General features: G+C 40.9%; 1 protein-coding gene across 7 annotated transcripts in view; it reads right to left on the bottom strand.

Moving 5' to 3' along the window:
- Positions 1–20,175, bottom strand: part of DOCK3 (dedicator of cytokinesis 3) — a 694,815-nt gene that overhangs the window by 142,616 nt on the left and 532,024 nt on the right. For all 7 annotated transcript variants that reach the window (XM_054034104.1, XM_054034108.1, XM_054034105.1 and 4 more), the window contains exons 16-22: positions 12,557–12,719; positions 11,880–11,986; positions 10,941–11,112; positions 9,892–9,989; positions 2,958–3,041; positions 2,457–2,557; positions 807–888 (exon numbers count right to left, since the gene is read on the bottom strand). In XM_054034104.1, coding sequence (XP_053890079.1) covers positions 807–888; positions 2,457–2,557; positions 2,958–3,041; positions 9,892–9,989; positions 10,941–11,112; positions 11,880–11,986; positions 12,557–12,719 — 807 coding nt within the window. The remainder of the gene's footprint in view (positions 1–806; positions 889–2,456; positions 2,558–2,957; positions 3,042–9,891; positions 9,990–10,940; positions 11,113–11,879; positions 11,987–12,556; positions 12,720–20,175) is intronic.

Genomic DNA, 20,175 nt, shown 5'->3' with positions numbered 1-20,175 from the left:
GCTGAAAAAGGTTGGACCTGCTCAAGATGAAATGATCTATCTGAGAACCTGTCAATGAAGCCAACTTTCATTACTCTGGGTTCAACAAAGGCTGACTCAAAAAGAAGTTTGTGTTTCTTCACCTAGTGAACATCTGAATTCCAAATTCAATGGTCTTTCTATAGTAAACCTCTTAATCTTGGTCACTGAGTTCTTGCTGTTATACTATAATTGTAGTAAAAAGATAGCATTTTATTTGTTTTCTGTGGAACTGAACTAGTGCAAAAACTATTCCCCTGGTTCACACACAGGGATGGGAAGCTGTGTTTTCCTTCAAAATCACGCACTGTTCATTGACAATTGATCCATGCTCTATGGGATGGTATCTGTCATCACCATGGTTCACTCAAAGGTCCATTTACTGTTAAAATATTCTAGAGCTTCATCCAGTCTGTGTCACTACCAGAAATAAAAACCAGAACTACAGACTCCCAGTCTGTGCTCTAATCACTATAAAATGTTACTTCTATAAAGGTGAAATTTACTACTGTGCAGAGGGCCAGCACAAGGCCAGTGCCCCACAAAAATACCACTTAAATCCACAAAATAGGGTTTTGGTAGGAGTTAAGGAGGCATAGACCTTGTACTGGCCCTCTGCACCTTAATCTTAGAATTTGGGCAGTTTTTGACAAAAAGTTGAAATTTACTCTGGACAAATGAGTACTGGAAATCTGTTCAAGAGCAGGTTTCATGTGCCTTAGAGCAGCCTCAGCTGTGTAGAAGCCACAGCCACATTGAACATACAGGTATTTACAACAAACACATACCCTCATTGCTTCCTGGATATGATCTTGTCGAACAAGCTCAGCTGATCGGTCCATGTACCACTTCAAACATCGGATCAGTTCTCTGAGTAAGAGACACATTGACAGAAACATCAAGCAATTAACTGAAAGTGACCTACCCTGAAACTTTTTTTTTTTTTTTAAAACAACTTGGCAGTTGTTTCCTTAGACAGCAAGAAATGCAGTGTGCTCTCTTGTTACTCAATTCTAATAATTAGGCATCTTAGTCTAAACAACCAACTTTACAGTAATGACATATACATTAATTTAAATCTAAAAAAGAAATTTCTGACACCAAAAAATAACACTCCCTCCATAATTAATTCAGATGGCAAGAAACAAAGAATCAAGAAGGGGTTCTAACAAAATTGCTTCAAACAAAGAAAATAATCAGTTTACAGAAAATAAAATACATGTAGTATTTCTCTTTGGCTAAGCAATCTGAGTAAGGCTCTTATAGATAAGCAATTTTCAGAAACTGTTTGAAACTGGAAAAGACCAACTTATGTAAAAACATACAGACAATACCTTCATCTAATTTCCTAAAGTGCACAAGACTGTTTAGAATGCCCTGAGGTATTACATATGCTTAAGAACAAGTTTGTTTAGATACCACCTCATCAGAAGAAAGCAGAACTGCAAATAACATTTTCCTTAGATCAAAGATGACACTGATTATTAAAAATTGTGAAACCGTTTTCTCATCATTCTGAACTTCACTCTGTGATCCCATACCAAGCATACAGTTTCCAAATTGTTTTAAAAGAACATTTTTAATGTAACCTATTTAAGATTTTTTTCAATACACTATAGCTTGAGTCTCCTATAATACCAGGACCAAGAATGATGGAGCTGGAAGATTGTTCTCTTCACTTTATTTTGATCCAGTTTGGGAGCCACTAAATTATGCACAAGAAGCAATTTGGAAAAAAGGTAGATTACAATCCTGGCTGATAATTGCTACTGCTTTCTAAATCTGACTCACGAAGTAATATTTCATTGTAATATACTGGAAAATAAAGCTCACCACTCTTTTGACTGTTAATGGAAATTAATTTTTCTAATTCTCTATTGAAATGAACATTCTGACTTTAATCTCACAGAACAGCATAGCTTGATCTAATCTGAATACTTGCCCTCTTCTTTGAAACTAGCCATAGGAAAAGGTATTCGAGAATAGGTGATTTGTCTCCCTAAAGTGGAGGCTATTAGTCTTGTGCCAATAGATGCATTCCCGATAAGAAATGTAAGAATCATTTCCATGATCCCTGCTTAAGTTTCATGCAGGCCTCAAGTAGCCAGCATCCTTCTAGTATAGGAAGGGTGGATGCTCTGTGGGGCCCATCAATCAACACAGCTTCTAATTAGTTGCTGCTGAGTGACATGAAGTGCTTCCTCACTTCACAGCATTCCTAGCTCCTGCAGGCTAAGACTGGGACTAGGACTGGCATGACATTCAGCAGCCTTTCTCTGTGGTTAGATTGAGAAGTCATACTACAATTTTTTCCTCCAGAATGTTTGCTTTTGAATACCAGATATACTCTGCTACTGTAAAAGTTATGACTCTGGTGCCCATATCACTCAGAAGTCTGAGAGTGTTACTGTATGAAGTGATGACGAAACACAACCTACTTGTAAGCCAGTGCTCCTGCAAAGTGTTTCTGAATGTACATATCCATAACCGGTCGGAAATGGAAATATTTGCTGTCACGAAGCAGATTTATGATGAACACCTGTGGAAGATAGAGAAGGGAACCCATAACAAAGCAAACTGCATGTCACCTCGGATTAAATGAACAAGCTAAACAGGCTAAGAAACAATCAGATGTTAATGCTTTTTTTTTTTTTTTTCATATGCTGACAATGGAAATGCTCCTCTTTGACTTATTGTTTGCCCCTCCCATACTGATGGATGTAATCCTTCTCGCCTCATATTTTGGCTATGGTTATCCTACTCCTTGCACCCAATAACGTTACAAAAAAGTACAGGTGTAGAACCTCCAGCTGAATCTCTCATACATTTTAAGGTAATAAGATAATAGCAATAAGGCATGGTGGTAAGGTAATAAGAGTACGGGAAATGCTGACCACCAGGGAAAGAAAAGTACTAATTTATGGGATGGGGTTACTTACCAATGACTGGAAGACCAACAGGCCATACTTTTCTGTATTGTCATCCAAAATCACAAACAATGTGTCTAGAATATCTTGCAGGAACTGAAATGGTAGGAAGAGACAGAATTTAAATCTACAAACCCTGCTTACATTCAATAGCACAGCTTTTATTCTCAGATGTGTCATACTTTCCTATGCCTTTACCAGCATTCTGCAGGAACAGACCACTTAAAATTCATCCATAGTATGTGTCAGAAAAATTACTTATTGCCAAGAATGTCTCCCTTCCCTTTACAAAGAACAATTATAAAAGAAAATGACAGAAAAAATATTTTATTACAAACTATATTCATTTAATTTACATAGTATTTGCCTTTCACTGTCTCTGGACAGATCAACAGTATTGCCCAAGACTTACAAAACTGTTCATTATTCTGCAGTCCTAATAGCATGTCAGATAGCATTCTGATACAAGCACATCCACTGATTCACAGTAAACAGTAAGTGTTTCAAGACATGGTTAGTACAAAACGGTTGTATTTTACAGGACAGAGATTCAGGGTTTTTTTGTTTTGTTTTTAATTTTATTATATATCAAGAATCTGTGCAACAATTTAGCTATACAATGTCAGCCCCTTTTGTCCATGATATGGCAGGTTGCTCAGTGTGCTGATCTATTTATTGAAAAGGAAAGCAATGGGAGGACCCACTGGAGAAGAAGATAGCGAAGTGACAGTGCTATAGGTAGGGTGACCAGATGTCCTGATTTTATAGGGATATTTGGGGCTTTTTCTTATATAGGCTCCTACTACCCCCCCCCCTCACGATTTTTCACACTTGCTGTCTGGTCACCCTAGCTATAGGTGAAACTGATAGCTGGCATTGTAGGCTAGCTTTGTGCAATCTATTCCATCGGATTCTCTGATGTGGAAAAACAAAACAATGATTTATGAAGTTCCCGAAAAAAAATACAGCTGTCACTGAATGGCAGTGAATTCCAGAAGGGAGTCAGTCACCACTTCACTTGGAATATGTTAAGTCCACACATTTTTTACGATTTCCAAAAGAAAAATTCTCCCTGTGCAGACCCTTGCTGTACTGCATTGAAGACAAAATTTATTCTCAAAATTATGGAATTTTGTGAAGAATTCAAATATGGACATGGAGGAGTAGGCCTGTTTTGCTCATAGTCATATAAGTCAACATTCAATACGTAGCATTATTCAAAAATGAGTACTATTGAAGTGGACAGGTTTTTTGGGTTCACTATCCCAGAGCCCAAACACACCTCCTTCCAATTCTTAAATTCTGCAAAATAAATTGCAGGAAGGGCTCTCTGCATTTCTGGAACTAGTGGAAGGGATAGCCACTGTCTTCATATCTGGCATGCATGTGTCCTTCTCCAGCCTCACAAGTGTGTGAATGTATTCTGAACTATCATCTTTGATCTGGAAAAGCCTGGGGCATGTAAGATAACAGAAGAGTTGGAACTCAGCACAATAGAGATTGCCAAAATTTGTTTTTGTTCTGTATTGGAAGGAAAACCAAAACCTTTTTAATTTTTTTGCAACATCTATGTTTGGATTGAAAAGGCCAGGTTTTCAAATTGGGGTTTCTCTCTCTCTCCCCCTGGAAATGACCAGAGAGTCTACCCTGGACCTCAGAAATGTTCTTGTTAAAAACTTCATCAGAATACATACATATCTGTGAAACATTTTCGTGTTGGTGAAACAGCTTACTTTGACGAAAAAACATTTTGTCAAAAATGTTCTGACCAGCTCTAATTTTGGGGACTAAGGAGAGATTTGGAAAAGTAGAGAGAGATAAAGAAGGCCTCCTGTAGATTGTTAAGCAGTTGGTGTCATAGTAAGAGAGAATGATCTACTTGCTCTGAAGGGAAGGATCTGGGCAAGACATAGAAGAAAAGAGACCTAAAAAGTTGAAATAAATTTGATTATCCATCTGGCATTTTCTGAGCCTATTCAGATCCAAATGCTGAAATTTTTGAGGTTTGTCATTCATAACTAATAGCCATGAGGTTGTTGCTTTGTGAACAAAAAGAGCTGTATATTTAGCTCAGAAATCAAATTGTCGACTGGAGCTTCAGTTCCATCATTGCCTCCATGCAACTAATGAATTTTTGAGTAGTCTTGCTTATTTAAGAAGGGAGTTCAGAGACAGCCACCTTTTCAATATTTCCACACAAAAGATGTGGTTAATTTAGAGGTAAGGTTGCTTAGCTGTACTTTCTCACAACAATGCAAATACTAAAAAACAAGGAAATCATAAGTTACGGCAACATTCACCCCAAACACAATAATGGCCAGAGACCCCTTTTACAATTACAGACAGGAATAAAGTTTTTACACATTCATCCTGAACACACAGGCTGCAGACCCCCAGCAGACTAGACCTGAGAGTTCTCCCATAGCTCTTACAGGCCAAAATGATAGGTGCAGGTTATATAAACAGATAACGAAAGACCATCCGGGTTATTTTAATTCATAGACATAACAAAGGTTTCCTTTCTTTCATGTTGCAAGAGTAAGAGGAGGTTAAGGAGGGGTTAATTACCAGTACAGAAACTGGAGTGCTTTGAGATGTTTTGTCCCTACGGGTGCACACGTGCCCTTGAGCTTTTGATCAGAGATTTTTCATCAGCAGTAACTGTGGGTCTCACCTGCACCCTATGCATAGTCATGGTCTGGACTGAGGGAATATAGGAAGAGGCATAAATCAATTAATGACAAGTTAATGATGGAATTATCGCTGCTAGGGATACCATCCTGAATCTCTGCAATTTTTTTTGAAAGTGTTCAGAGACCTGAGGTCCAGGTTCAGTCTCCATTCCCCCTTTCTCTTGGGAACCAGGAAGTACCTGGAGTAGAAGCCTTTTTAGGTGAAACTGTGAGGAACCTGTTCAATTGCCCCCCAGCAGCAGGAAAGATTCTACCTCTTGCCTTAGGACACCCCATGTGAGAAGGGTCGCTCAAAAAGGCATGAGGAAGAGGAAATGGAGCTGAACAGGATGGTGTAACCCGACTATAATACTTCAAGTATCCAGCTGTCTGATCTGATGTATTCTGGGAGAGGTGTACATCACAGAGTAGCAGTTGGGCAGGGTGGTGCACCATAGGATCCATAGTGAGATGATTTGTGACCAAATGGTCAAAATGAACAAGAGGCTGGTTGGTACCAGCAGCATCGAGAGAGGCCTGCAAAGAAGCTTTGGTATCATCTGGTGTAAAGAGGTTAGCCGGGGCTCATCCCTCTCCGGGGAGGCGGGGAGCCACACCGCCTCACTATACTCTGTTGATGTCTTGGGGGAATTAGTCCGGCCGTGGGAGTCTCCCTTGGCGGCCCTTGCAACAACTAAAATAAGCACAGTATCAGAGGCCGTGTTAGTCTGAATCTGTAAAAAGTAACAGAGGATCCTGTGGCACCTTTAAGACTAACAGAAGTATAGGGAGCATAAGCTTTCGTGGGTAAGAACCTCACTTCTTCAGATGCAAGACATCTGAAGAAGTGAGGTTCTTACCCACGAAAGCTTATGCTCCCTATACTTCTGTTAGTCTTAAAGGTGCCACAGGACCCTCTGTTACTTGAAATAAGCACAGTAAGCCCGGGCCCTAGGTCAGGGCAGGGCAACAGTGGGTCAGGTGCTCAGGCCCTCAGGCAGGGCTGAGCACTGGCAATGCAAACAGTAGCAATGAGCCCGAGCCCAGGCCTCCAAAGGGCCTGGGAGAGGGGCAGACTGCCACCCACGAGTTGGGTGGCAGGGAGGATGCAGGCCCTCCCACTCCACTGCATCCCAGCCCGGGGCCCTAGCAGTGGCAGAAGTCCTGCTGCTGTGTCAGTGGGGATCCTGGCCGCAACACACTGACATGGGCTCTGGCAGTGTTGCTGCCAGACTAGGGTCGGCTGCCCCTGAGCTACTTCCAGACTCCCCCTCTGGTGGTACTTGGGTCACAGTGATGTCCTCCAGGGGGTCCAGCACCAGGGGTTCCTTGGGGTAGCTAGTGAGAGGCAGGCCTGGCAACTCCTCCGGGTACTGGGCGAGGGGCAGGTCAGGCCAGTCCTTGGGTGCACCTAGGGCCGCAGGGGCTTCCCAGTTGCAGGCCAGGCCAGAGGCATCTGGCTTCCCCGGCAGCTGTCTCTCCAGTGAGTTCTGAGGTCAAGCCTTTGTACTTCTAGGGCACCGCCTGACCCTCTGGGGGCGGGCTCAGAGCTCCCTAGCTCTGCCCACTCTGGTGTCCGGAAGGGCTCGTCCCTCTCCGGGGTGGCAGGGAGCCACACTGCCTCACTACATCTGGCCTTTGGAGATGATGGTTTGAAACTGGTTCTTCTGGTCTTGAGGCAAGTGATCAATAAAATGAGAGAATTTGCTATAATGTGTGTAGTCATATTTTTACAACAAGGCACGATAGTTGGCAATCCTGAATTGTAGTTCAACCGAAGAGTAACTCTTGCAGCCAAGGAGATCCAGGTGCTTAAGATCCTGGTCATGAGGAGCTGATTTGGACAGCCCCTGTTTCTCTCATTAACCACGTTGATCACAAGAGAGTTTGGGGAGAGGTGGGAGAAAAAGGTACTCTGAGCCCGTGGCCAGCACATAGTAGTTTTTGTCAGCACTCTTGCATGTAGGTGGGATGGCAGCCAGTGTTTTCCAAATGGCCAGGGTTATCCTGCCTGGAGTAGAAGCATGCAAGGTATGCTGAGGTTCCTGTATCCTCTTTAGGGGAATCTGTAAACTCTCAGTCACTCTCTTCATTAGTTCTTGAAAGACTTTGATAGGGGAAAGGGGCATAATTGCCACATCTGGAGGAAAATGATTTATTGGAAGGTAATGCCTCCTTTTCTTCCCTTAGCTCTTGTTCTTTCAAAGGGTCTTCCTGGAGAATAGGGTTCCAGTGCCTGCTTTTCTTGATAAGTCCTCTTCTGTGAGAGCATTCTATAAAATTAGTCAGCATAAGAAGGACATGGGTCCCAGAAAGCCCATTGTGGAGGTGTATAAGGAAAGGGGAAGGGACTGTAAGGGTTCTCCTGCTAAGGTTGGCAGGTTGGAAGTTGGCTCGTTTCAGGGGTCTTGTCCTTACAGTACACTGCTGGAGAGGGAGGTTGGAATAGAAATGTGGTGGAATCCTGGACAGAAATGTCTGAGTCCAAGGAGATGTTGCCTCCCTGTATCTAACAGAGGAGCTAGGAGGGTTGGTACTGTTGGTCATGTCAGTACTGGTGGTTGTGTTGGTACTGGATTCTGAGTTGGAACCAGTGGCTGACTTTTAGTGTGGAGGTGCACAGAAGGTAGGAAGTATGTCAGGACAGCTGGGTACATTGGTACCGGTAGGAAATCCCTGTGTACCTCTCAGTACAGCGGATTCAGGCTGTGACTCAGAGAGCCTCATGATAGAGGAAACTGGTTGGTATCAGCAATTCTGGACACTGCTCCTCAGGCTGAGGTGAGTTGAGTGGTACTGGAGACAGCATGGATGGGTGGTCCATATGTTCCTTATGCACAAAGCCTGAAGAGGGTGCCTGGATTGGGGTCGGTGGCAGTTTCTTCAAGTCCTTGGGTTGGAGGGCTTCAAGGGTACCGACAATTGTGCTGAACAGGGCTGTTTGTCCTAAGACGTCTCAGTATGCGTGCTGGAAGTCTTGTTCATGAGTACCAACATCTTGATACCAGAGGAGGTAGAAGCCTAGTTGTACCCATCCTGCCTTCTCTATCCCTGGCCTTTGGGGTGACTTTCCCCTTCTTTTAGATGCCACATATGGGGTAATGATGTCTGTTCTTTTTAGAGGGCTTTGAACTCTCTGAAGCTACCCTTTCTCTGCTCACCGGGGCCAAAGTCGTCATTAGAATGCTCTGAGAGGTTGATGCCAATGTATGCACGGAGAGTTGGATCCTGAAATGATGGTGGTTCTTAAGGACTGCTCCATAAGAAGTAACTTTAGTCTGTCCTCTCTCAGCTTCCTGGATCTGCTCCTGAAGCCAGAGCAGACCTTACACTTTGATAGGCCATGGGACTCTCTGAGGCAGCCGGAATGCCTGTTGCCAAGGGGAAGGACCAGTGGCAGGTCTGGTAGGGATTAAAATCCAGGTTTTTGGGCATAGCCCAAGGAAGGAGGCTGCAGACAAAGGAGGTCAAAGGGCAGAGGCTGTGAAAAACAAGATTGGGGGAACCTCCAAAAGCACAGCTTGTACCAAGAAGAAACAAATATAACAAAACAATAAAATAAATGGTCAGCTAGGTATGCTAAGCTAGCAGACACCACAATGCTCCCTCTCTAGCTACAGGTGGTTGAAAAGGAACTGGAGCTGCAGTGGGTCTGCTCCTCGCTAATATACCATTGGTCCAGAGCACGAGGATGTGTAGGGAGCAGGCACAGACATGTGGACACTGTTGGTGAAAAATCTCTGATCAAAAGTGCCTGGATGTGTGCCTGTGTAAAGTGGAGCCTCTTTGGGACAATAACTCCAAGAAGAAGCTGTAGTTGGCAGGGATAATATGGATTTACTGTGTGTTTCTGGAGTTTAGGATTTTTGAATTACAGTGTTTTAAATTCCCAGCTTTCATACATTTATTTTCTTAAACTTGTCTAAATTCTCTTTCAAATGTATTAAATAACTGCAACATTCAAATGCTGTTATAGATTAATGTGTAATGTTCAACGTTATCTCAATCTTTAACTTTTTTTGGTCAAGGAATAAAGCAGAAACATGATTTTTCCTTATCTACACACTGAAAATATATATACACAAAACCCTGAGCCCCCTAAAAAATATCAGGTACATAACATCTTAGATAACAGTCATATTATCTGGACTTTAAAAATTGACAGCAGAGAGTCAATCACAGGAAGGCCTCTTCTGGTTTGCTCCCTCAAATACTTCGTTATCATAAAAAATTATTTTTCCATCAGTAAGAGTGACCATTAGTTGATTCAGTACCTTAACAATTTCCTCGCCATTGACATGTCTCAGTCTTCCTAGGATATCCATTACACGGTCTGGGTAAGCCTTCCATTTTAAGAGGGCAAGCAAGTCCACTGCAAAATGACACAAGAAAGGAACATGCACTCTGATATACTGTAAAGCACAAGGACACTGAAGAATGTCTAGTACAGGCAGTACATGGCTGGGATACTAACATTCAGAATCAGTATGACAACTATAGAGGGCCAGACTGGCCACTAAAAGAAAGAAAGAAATGTTTCAGCTTCCACTGCACGTTTAGATCTTGTCTGTGGTCTCTCTCCTGCTTTTCATGCAATATGATGAAAGACTGAAACATGGTATAAGTTTAAGTGAAGCCTCTAAAATAGTTAACAACAGTTCAAGAATCCTTTCCATAACAAAAGCTTGTGGGTTAGAAACACACCCAGAACCAGTCAAAATTTATAAACAAGTAAGGTAGGAAGAAAGCCACCCCCAAGATGTGATAGAGATTGAAGAGGCGATACTTGTTCCATGAATTACTCCTCATCTCAAAGAGAAAACCCAAGGAGTAAACCCAGAAACATATGTTACATTATTGCCAAAGAAATGAATGGTGTTTAAAAAGTAAAGGTTGTATCTCTCCCCCATTTTGTCTTGATGTTGCTTGTGGGCAGCACATTTCACCCTTCGGTGCCTCTGAGGACTTGAAGTAAGCAACATCAAGCCTTGATCACAGAAACCTTCAATACAAAGCCCAACAGAGCTAATTTAGAATTGAGTAAACAAGCTAACTTTGAATTTATTATTCTTATGAGTTTAATCAGAATTAACAATGTTTTATCCTAGCTTTTGTGCCTCTATTTACAGAATATACCTACTATCTCTGTTACAAGTTAGTATGCTCATTTCCTTAAAAAACCCTTTCTCTACTCATTCCAGTAGCAATGGAGCTTACTAAATATAAGCACAGCTAACATTAACCCATAGAAAAAAGGAACATTATAGTGAAAAAACAGAACATGTTTCAATGGCCTTGTTTTCAAAAGGGACAGTTATGGTACCGTTCTGGGTGAGTTTGGTGGAGGAGAGCTGGGTGGAGATCGAGAAGGTCTCTTTGGCACTACGCTGGAAAATGAGGCTAGAAGGGATGTTAGGGCAGCCGTTGTAGTCCTCTTTGCAGCAGGGCAGCCCCAGGTACAGAGCATGATTATTAAATGTGCTGTTCTCATCACACTGCAGATACAGAAAGGAAACTAAATTTTACCCAGTTGATTTACTTTATTCCACATATTCATGCCTTGCTAGCCTGAATTATTATTTGTATTATCATAGCACCTAGGATACTTAGTCATAAATCAGAATGCCATTGTACGATCCTCTGAGTGCACAGAAAATCTATACACAGAAACCTATGCTTGTCATCCTCAGGTACAGTACATTAAGTCACCTGTGCTTAAGAAAATGTGGTCTCCCACTCATGGATCCCTTCAGAACTTTTAAGGATCTTCCAGATGTAATGTATCTGTTTGAGAGCTATATATATAAACTGAAGGAAAAAACTAGGGTAACCTTGTAAGGACAAAATTACTCAGCTAGAGATTTGCCGAGCAGGATTATGGTGTCTCACATTACTAGTCTAGTCCATAACAGCATGTTTTCAGAGCATAAAAGCGTATAGTAATAACATACCCTCATAGCATTCTTGGGTGGTTATGAATACTAGTGAGACTGAATTTAAAACCAGAGAGGAGTAACAAAGGTCATTATAATTTGAGGGGGAAAATCAATTGTACCTGAAAAATGACATCCATCTATACCAAGTCCTATAAATTGGGATCTGTTATAAATAGGTTCAGAATCCTATCACTATTTCCTCATGTAATGAAAAACAGCATTATCAGAAATGCAATGACATTTACTCAAATATATCTACACTGAAGTAGGGATAAATAGGTAGCAGGTCTGCAGTGCAGCATTAGAAGAGTTGTGAGCTATGGTACCTTATAAACATAAAGCTCATGGATATCATCCGATAAGGTGGTGCCATCATCCCTCATCAGAGGAGTGAATGCAAAGCCAAAAAGCTTTTTTTCTCCTTTGTCTTTAGCTGCAACAGGAAATAAAGAACATAGAGAAACATTTCTGCATATGCTGCAAGTGTGAGTGTGTATATTTCCCCCCCCTCACTCTCTATACTACACACTCACTACTTAGCCTCTCTGTATTTCTAACAACCAATGCACGAAGCCACATCAGGATTCATCTATCTATCTATCTATCTATCTATAATCGATAGATAGATAGATACACACACTGTACTAGGTTTCAGTTTATGCTATCGACCACAAAATTAGTCTCTATAAATGTAAATCAGACAAGCTTTTATCAAGATTGTGTTGATCAGAGTAAATCATATGCACAACTTGAAAAGACAATATGTCAAAGAACACAGTAGGAAAATAATATGGGAGTCTGTTGTCCTGAACTGCATGTTCTAATTTAGACACTTTTTTTCTATTCTCTAACAACTCTTGATAGCACCAGGACCCTTAACACTGTATTTATTGTACTTTAAGATTCCCTCTTCCAGTGACATAGCATTTTAATCCTCTACTTGTAATGGAAAGAAATCAACATTTTTAGATTTGTTTTGGACAAAGGATTATGTTGCACTCACTGGAGCAATGCCTGAACTCAAAGCGAAGGTGAGACCCACGAAACCTGTCAATGGGGATGGGTAGTTTGATAATTTCCCCCCAACGAGGGCTGTTACTGTGGTAGAGGACAAAAGAGTGGTATGCACTTCTGTTTGGCTCTCCTGAGCCCAAACTGATACAGTCCTGGAACAAAACAAAAAAGAGAGAATAAAATACATCACACTGCTACACAAGTCATTTTATTACATTGTGTGTGCCTCATGCTGAGGTTACTGAAATCGAGTGTCTTTTTTTCCTCTGTATAATTCATACCCTTCTGCAAACACAAGGACAGAGATAGAAGGAGAATCCTGGATGCAAAGGAATCTGAAGTTTTTTGAAGGGAGATTTTTAGACTGCTTTGGATTAGAGGTATAGCTCTGGGATCTGTGTCTCAAGCGACATTCAAACAGGATTTGTTTGCTTTCCATTTTCCTCAGATTATTATTTAGTTTTACCTTTGTATCAAGTAAGTACAGGATATATATTAACAAAGAGACCAGAAGGAAAAAACAGGCAGTAACAGATAATTACTCACTTGTAATTAGGCTTCTCTGAAAACATCATTTAGCTAGATTCCTACTTTTGGGTCTCAGCTCACTAACGTGATACAGGGAAAAACTCTCTGAGCTCTCAAATTTTTTTGGCTCTTTGAAGCACTGGCCATACGGTCTCGTTCTGAGATCAAATGCCAGTGCCCCAGGGCCCTTAGGCTTGGTCTACACTAAACCCCCAAATCGAACTAAGGTACGCAACTTCAGCTACGTGAATAACGTAGCTGAAGTTCGAAGTACCTTAGTTCGAACTTACCTCGGTCCACACGCGGCAGGCAGGCTCCCCCGTCGACTCCGCGGTACTCCTCTCGCCGAGCTGGAGTACCGCAGTCGACGGCGAGCACTTCCGGGTTCGACTTATCGCGTCCAGACAAGACGCGATAAGTCGAACCCAGAAGTTCGATTGCCAGCCGCCGAACTAGCGGCTGGGTATAGACGTACCCTTAGACAGAACATTTTTTTTCATGTCACTGAGTAATGGCAAGCAAAGAACATTCAGGTTAATAATTACCATCTAAAGATACTAGAGTGGATTCCCACTCTTGGAGACTAAAAAACTCCAGGGTAGTCTTGACTAATCTATACATTATATATTATTAGTGGGTGCCAGTGTTCTCTGTCCTCACGGCTTCTCTCCGGCTTCTCTCTGGATTCATATATTATGTAACATTAAATACGATGTTTTTCGTATTTAATGTACAAATACAAAATAAGCCTTGAAAAATTGTTGGTGCCCGCCGCACTCTTCTGAAAACATGAATGTGATACTGGCCACAAAGAGGTTGGGGACCACTACTCCAGGGTTTGTATTGAAATACAGATATACAAAAAGGTAAAGCACAAGTGCATGCACTGGGCTGGACACTGCAAAGCAACCTGGAAGCTCGGACTACACCATACATCTTAAAACAAAGCAGAAAAAGAACAGCTGAAAGAATCTGCAAGTATAACTTCCAAGAAAATTTGATTTTGTTTATGTTACCCCCATTCCACCCAGAAAAATAGTAACCCAGTATTTGGATTATTGATTTTTTATTTTTTGTGTGGGGTAGGTTCCTCCCTTTTAATGTTTTGAACTTCTCTATCAATTTGAAATATTTATATGGAAGGAACAGAACAGAATGGATTCAAAATAGAACAGGTCCAGAGAATGGCTACTAGAATGATCGAAGGAATGGAAAACCTACCTTATGAGAGGAGACTCAAAGAGCTTGGCTTATTTAGATTAACCAAAAGAAGGCTGAGGGGAGATATGATTGCTCTCTATAAATATATAAGAGGGATAAATACCAGGGAGGGAGAGAAGGTATTTAAGTTAAGCACAACGTGGACACAAGAACAAATGGATATAAACAGGCCATCAACAAGTTTAGGCTTGAAATTAGACAAAGGTTTCTAATCATCAGAGGAGTGAAGTTCTGAAACAGCTTTCCCAAGGGAGCAGTGGGGGCAAAAAACCTAACTGGCTTCAAGACTGAGCTTGATAAGTTTATGGAGGGGTGGTATGATGAGACTGACAACAATGGCATGAAGCGGATCTGTGACTGCTAGCAGCAAATATCTCCAATGGCTGGTGATGGGACACTAGATGGGGAAGGCTTTGAGTTACTACAGAGAATTCATTCTCAGGTGTCTAGCTAGTGGTTCTTGCCCACATGCTCAGGGTCAAACTGATCGCCATATTTGGGGTCGGGTAGGATTTCCGCCCCCCTGGGTCAGATTGGTAGAGACTCTGGGAGCTTTTTTTGCCTTCGTCTATAGCATGGGGCAAGAGTCACTTGCAGGTTTAAATTAGTGTAATTGGTGGATTCTCTTTAAATCATGATTTGAGGACTTCAGTAACTCAGCCTGAGGTTAGGGGTCTGTTACAGGAGTGAATGGGTGATGTTCTGTGGCCTGCAAGGTGCAGGAGGTGACTAGAGGATCATGATGGTCTCTTTTGACATTAAAGTCTATGAGACTGTAATGTAACAGAATACTCTGGGGGCACTAGGACTCAAGTGCCCCCCCCCCAGGTAAAACAGCAGAAAGGAACCAGCCAGAAGGAACAAAAGCAGCCAAAGCAGGGACGACTGGACATTCAGTCAACTTTCTAAAACTTTGACTGGATTTTCAGTGCCCTATGCTGACTGGCTGTTTGCTTCAACGAGAGCCCTGCACAGATACAAAATTTGTATCTGCATTTGATCCACGATCTGCAAAAATGGTCCATGGATATAAGGTGGATATCTGTAGAGTTGCAGGGCTCTAGCTCCAACACTCTCCCTCCTTCGCAGTCTCTTCACCTTATCCCCTTCCCTATCAGCCTCACTCTCCTTCCCTACCCTTTATATTTAGCTTATCTCCTTCTAAGTAACCCCTCAATAAATAAATATAATCATGTAACATATGACATTTGCTGCCATTACACTGTTCACGCTGCTTGTGTATTATACCCTCTTCCCCAGCCCTGTGTCGGTCTTGTCTATTTAAACTCTTTGGGGCAGGGACTCTCTACTACTGTGTATTTTTACAGTGCCTACAACAATTGGGTTGGCTCTTAGGCACTACAATAATATATACAGTATAATCTCTCTTAATATTGCTAGAAGCTACGATATAACAGATAAACTGATCAGCACTATAAGGAGTTTATATCATGGAAGTAGATATGCAGTAAGATTGGATACAGGCCTGGGTGAATGGTTCAATATTGTGACTGGCGTTAGACAAGGGTATGTGTTATCATCAATCCTCTTTGCATTGGTGGTAGATTGGGTGATGAAGCAGGCAACACAAGGCATCATGGATGGTGTAAAATTGGTTAGCAGAGACTAGTTACACAACCTTAACTTTGCTGACAACATTGCTTTACTGAGGCCAGGTCTACACTACTGGCTAAATCAACACTGCTGTGATCCCTGCAGTGGTGTCGATTTTAGCAGGTCTGATGAAGGCATGCTAAATCGATGGGAGAGCACTCTCCGATCGATTTGTCTACTCCACCTCTCAGCCAAGAAGCATAAGGGAAGTCGGTAGGAGAGCGTCTCCCATCAACACAGCGCAGTGTGGACACTGCGGTAAGTGGATCTAGCTACGTTGTAACTGAAGTAGCGTAACTTAGATCGATTTACTGCCATAGTGTAGACCAGCCCTAAGTATGAAGTGGACTGGAATGACTGCCCTTACATCAGAGGTAGAACAGGAAGCAGCAAAATTTGGACTGAAAATAAATGCAGAGAAAAAACAATATTATGAAAGTAGAAAACTGGACAACAGATACAAAGGTGTACATGGATGGAAAAGAAATTGAACAGCTAGAAATGTTCTGTTACCTGAGTGCGTGTGATGTCATTCAAAGGTGGCTGTGATAAACATATTCACACAAGATTAGGAAAAGCAAACACCACTTTTGGAAGGATGACCAAATTTGGTCAAACAGCTCTTCACACCAAATGATAGGTCAGATTAAACCATGCAATTGTACTGAGCATGTTTCTGTACAGAGCAGAGACATGGCCAATGACTGTGGCTAACAAAAAGAGATTGGAGGCTTCCCATCAAAGATGGTGGAGGAAAATACTGAATATTTCATGGAAAGACAAAATTACAAATATAAGAGTAAAGGAGCTGAGAGAGCAGGACATGTTATAAAATATCATTAAAGAAAGACGGGTCAGCTGCCTGGGAAATATATACCATATGGAAGACGAGACATGCTAAGCAAGTATTGAAATGGGTATCTGAGAAAGGAAAGAGAAAGCAAGGAAGGTCAAGGAAGAATTGACAGAAGACAGTGCCAGAGGACTCTGAATGATCTGGCATCAGCTGGGATGAAGTACCACAACAACTAGTGAGTAACCATAATCAGTGGAGGAATTGGACTTTCCAATTTGTCAGCAGCTCAGGAGGAACTAAGATTAAAGGTGAGGTTTCTCTCTTTCTACATGTCCCCTCACTCATACAGCAGATTTCTGTATATGATTTGGCCAGGCACCTTTTTTGCCACGTCAGCCTCAGCATTTCTCTCTGTGGTGGCAGAGGCAGGGCTGGAGTAAGTCAGTCCTACTCTGGAAGTTTTTAAGTTCTTAACTTTGGTTTATTTACAATATTTACATGGTCAGGCTCAGGGTAGGCTAGAGTAGTTCTCTTAAGCAAAAGAACCCCATAATAGAAAAGAACCCCATCTCCTTGATCCCTGACTAGAATATTAACTTATTATGCTGGTTTCTGGTTACTAGCCCTTCCCCAAAACAGATGTAAATTCAATGTTTCCTGTGTAAGGAGGAGACCAGCCTTCTCACCTAGGAGAACCCTTTTCTTCCTGCTGCCCCTAACCCCGCTGCAGCTTGTTTCTTCTCCCTCCTCCCACTCTCTCACTAGAGGAGGGGTTTTTAAAGGTCACAGGCAGCCCCTTAATTGGACTCACGTGTCTCTAATTAACCTGAGGTAACGTCTTTTCAGTTCATAGGAAAAAGGGCCTTCACCGTTCTAGGAATGATACACATGTCTTCCACCACTCTCTTATAGCTGTGAGGTTTGACTTTGTCACAATGATCAATAATTTTGTTAATAAGTGCTTATTGTTATATCACATGCTTCTATATATAGTAGAAAAACAGAGTTTATTTGTAAGGTGCCAGTTCCTGAAGCATTCAAAGTATAGGAATTCATATTAACTAATAACAATTCCATCTCACCTACTTTTCCCTCCACTACAATAAAATGGCCTCTGTATCCTGTTTCTCAAAAGAGACTTAATACTGAAGTGCCCATATATCAAAATCATTGTCACTCAATCTACTTAACACATCAATTCTTGCTTGTAATTTCGTACGAAATTAGGTGGAACTCTTGTAAGAAAATTATTTGTGATCCTGGCTTCTCCGAGGAGGACCCAATGCTCTTTTATTTACTTGGATTTGGGATACCTTTGAAATTAAATGATATATTTTTAAAATCAGTCACTTATAAAAAAAAATCTACCTAACAATCTTTATGTGTCTCTAACCTCTCAAATCTGTGATACCTGAACCTTTGTCCTAGTTCTTTACATGACCTCACTATCATCCAACAAAGGAAATACTCTAAAAGGTTTCATTAAGAAAAAGAGAAACTTTAATCATAACTATTATTGAACACATCAATAATAATAAATGTGCCAAATCTATAAAATTAGTTAACATGTAATGTTGGCATGCAGAGCTGAACCATGGGCCATACATTGATTCTAAGTAAGATGAACTGAATATATTCCCAGCTCTCTGAGCATCCTCATTTCAACAGGATGGGCCATTTCAATATCGACCTATATTTTTGTTATTATTTATATTACAGTAGCACCTAGAGGCTACAACTGAGATTGGGGCCTCATTGTACTAGGTACTGTACAAACAGATACCATAGCAAAAGACAGTCCTTGCCCAAAAGAATTTACAATCCAAACAGATGAATTCAAGTGGACACACCCTCAAAATGGAGAAATTGTGTGCTCAATGCACGAAGAAGCTCATGTGTTTTTAAACTTCAGACCAAATATTTAATTGAAACATAGAAGGCCATATTCTCAACTGGTATCAGTCAACACAGCTTGACTGAAAACAATGGAGATATTTCAATTTACACCAGCTGAGGATCTGACCCAAAATTCAAAAGAACGTTATACAGCATTTCAAATGTTCAAACAATTGTCCAAAAAGGAACTGATTAACAACAACTGAGGATTCCTAAATCGGAAACACTGTGGAATATGGACTAAGGGATCTGACATACCTAATAACAAGTAAGCAAAATATCCAGCCTAGTGCAATAATAGCCCCCAAGAGAAAGCAGAACTCTGCTCCCGTTAATCTGAATATCTGTATAGTTTATTACTTCAGAATAGCAGCATGAAACATATCAAATTTAATATCTATTGAACTGAATTTAGACCACTTCAAAAATGCCAATCGCCAATATGCAGAAATAATCACTACCACATAACAGAAACACACTATATGGAATTCAATTTGGAGACTAATCCTGTCTCATCTCTTTGTTCACTGTGGAGTTTTCTGCTTGATGTAAAAATTTTGCCAATTCATCTGCCAAAGTAAAAGCAAATGAGACCAGCCATCTGGGATTACTGTTAATTTAGTGGGGTAACTTATCATTGCACATTAATATCCTTGTCCTTGTAGAAGACAGTTGACCTATTAAGTGTATACTGGTGTTGTAAATCTATAGAAAACCCCAGAAAAACAGAAAACGTCAGCTCCTCGAACATTAGATTTCCAGCTTGTGTCAGCCTCCAAAACGCTGTAAAAATTAGATAAAGAAAGTTTGCATTCAAGGTCTTCCTCTTAATTTAGGTGAAGATCTCCGAGAATGATGAGATCTATCACTTTTAATACTCTCATCTCTGTAATAGATTTTAAGATGTCTAGGCATCCATTTGCCAAAAACCTACATGGGTTTATTACCCTAGGTGTTTTCAGTAAGCCACTAAATTAATATTTTTTTATCTTTTATTTTCAGAATCATTCTGCTTTTGTTTCAAACTATTGGCAAAATTTCAAGGTATTTTACTTTACACTTAATACATATGGTCTAGTTAATCTTCATTTTGGGCATTTAGAGCAAGTGGGCTTTTAATTGTATACTTGTGACATCCCTGCCATTTCCTATCAGGAGTGAGGCAGATATCACTCAAGGTCAGATAGGATTTTGATATTAAACAGAAGGAGAGGCTGCTGCTGCAAAGACACTGTCAGCCAGAGAACTTCAGATGCAATAATTCAACATAATAGGAAAGAAAATGCAAAAGAATGCATTAAAGATTAATAATTTTTTATTGTAAACATTAATAGTAAGGAGTTTCTGGAAGAGCTGCTTGATCCAATATCTTCAGTGTTTATATTTGTTTTCCCAGAAGGATCACCTGAGTTCCTTGAGGCTGCTTACGCAGTGGGATGCAGACATTTTCTCCTCCAAGTTTTTTTTGTTTAATTATAGGGTGAATTTAATAACTTTTAGTGCTTAATGGAGAGGAGAGACTGATAGCAATTCTCTATTCCAAGCATACAGTA

This window comes from Malaclemys terrapin, chromosome 7 (genome assembly GCF_027887155.1).
Source record: "Malaclemys terrapin pileata isolate rMalTer1 chromosome 7, rMalTer1.hap1, whole genome shotgun sequence".
Lineage (NCBI taxonomy): Eukaryota > Metazoa > Chordata > Testudines > Emydidae > Malaclemys > Malaclemys terrapin.
The sequence above is the reverse complement of the archived record's forward strand: the minus strand, read 5'-3'. Positions and strand labels throughout refer to the sequence as shown.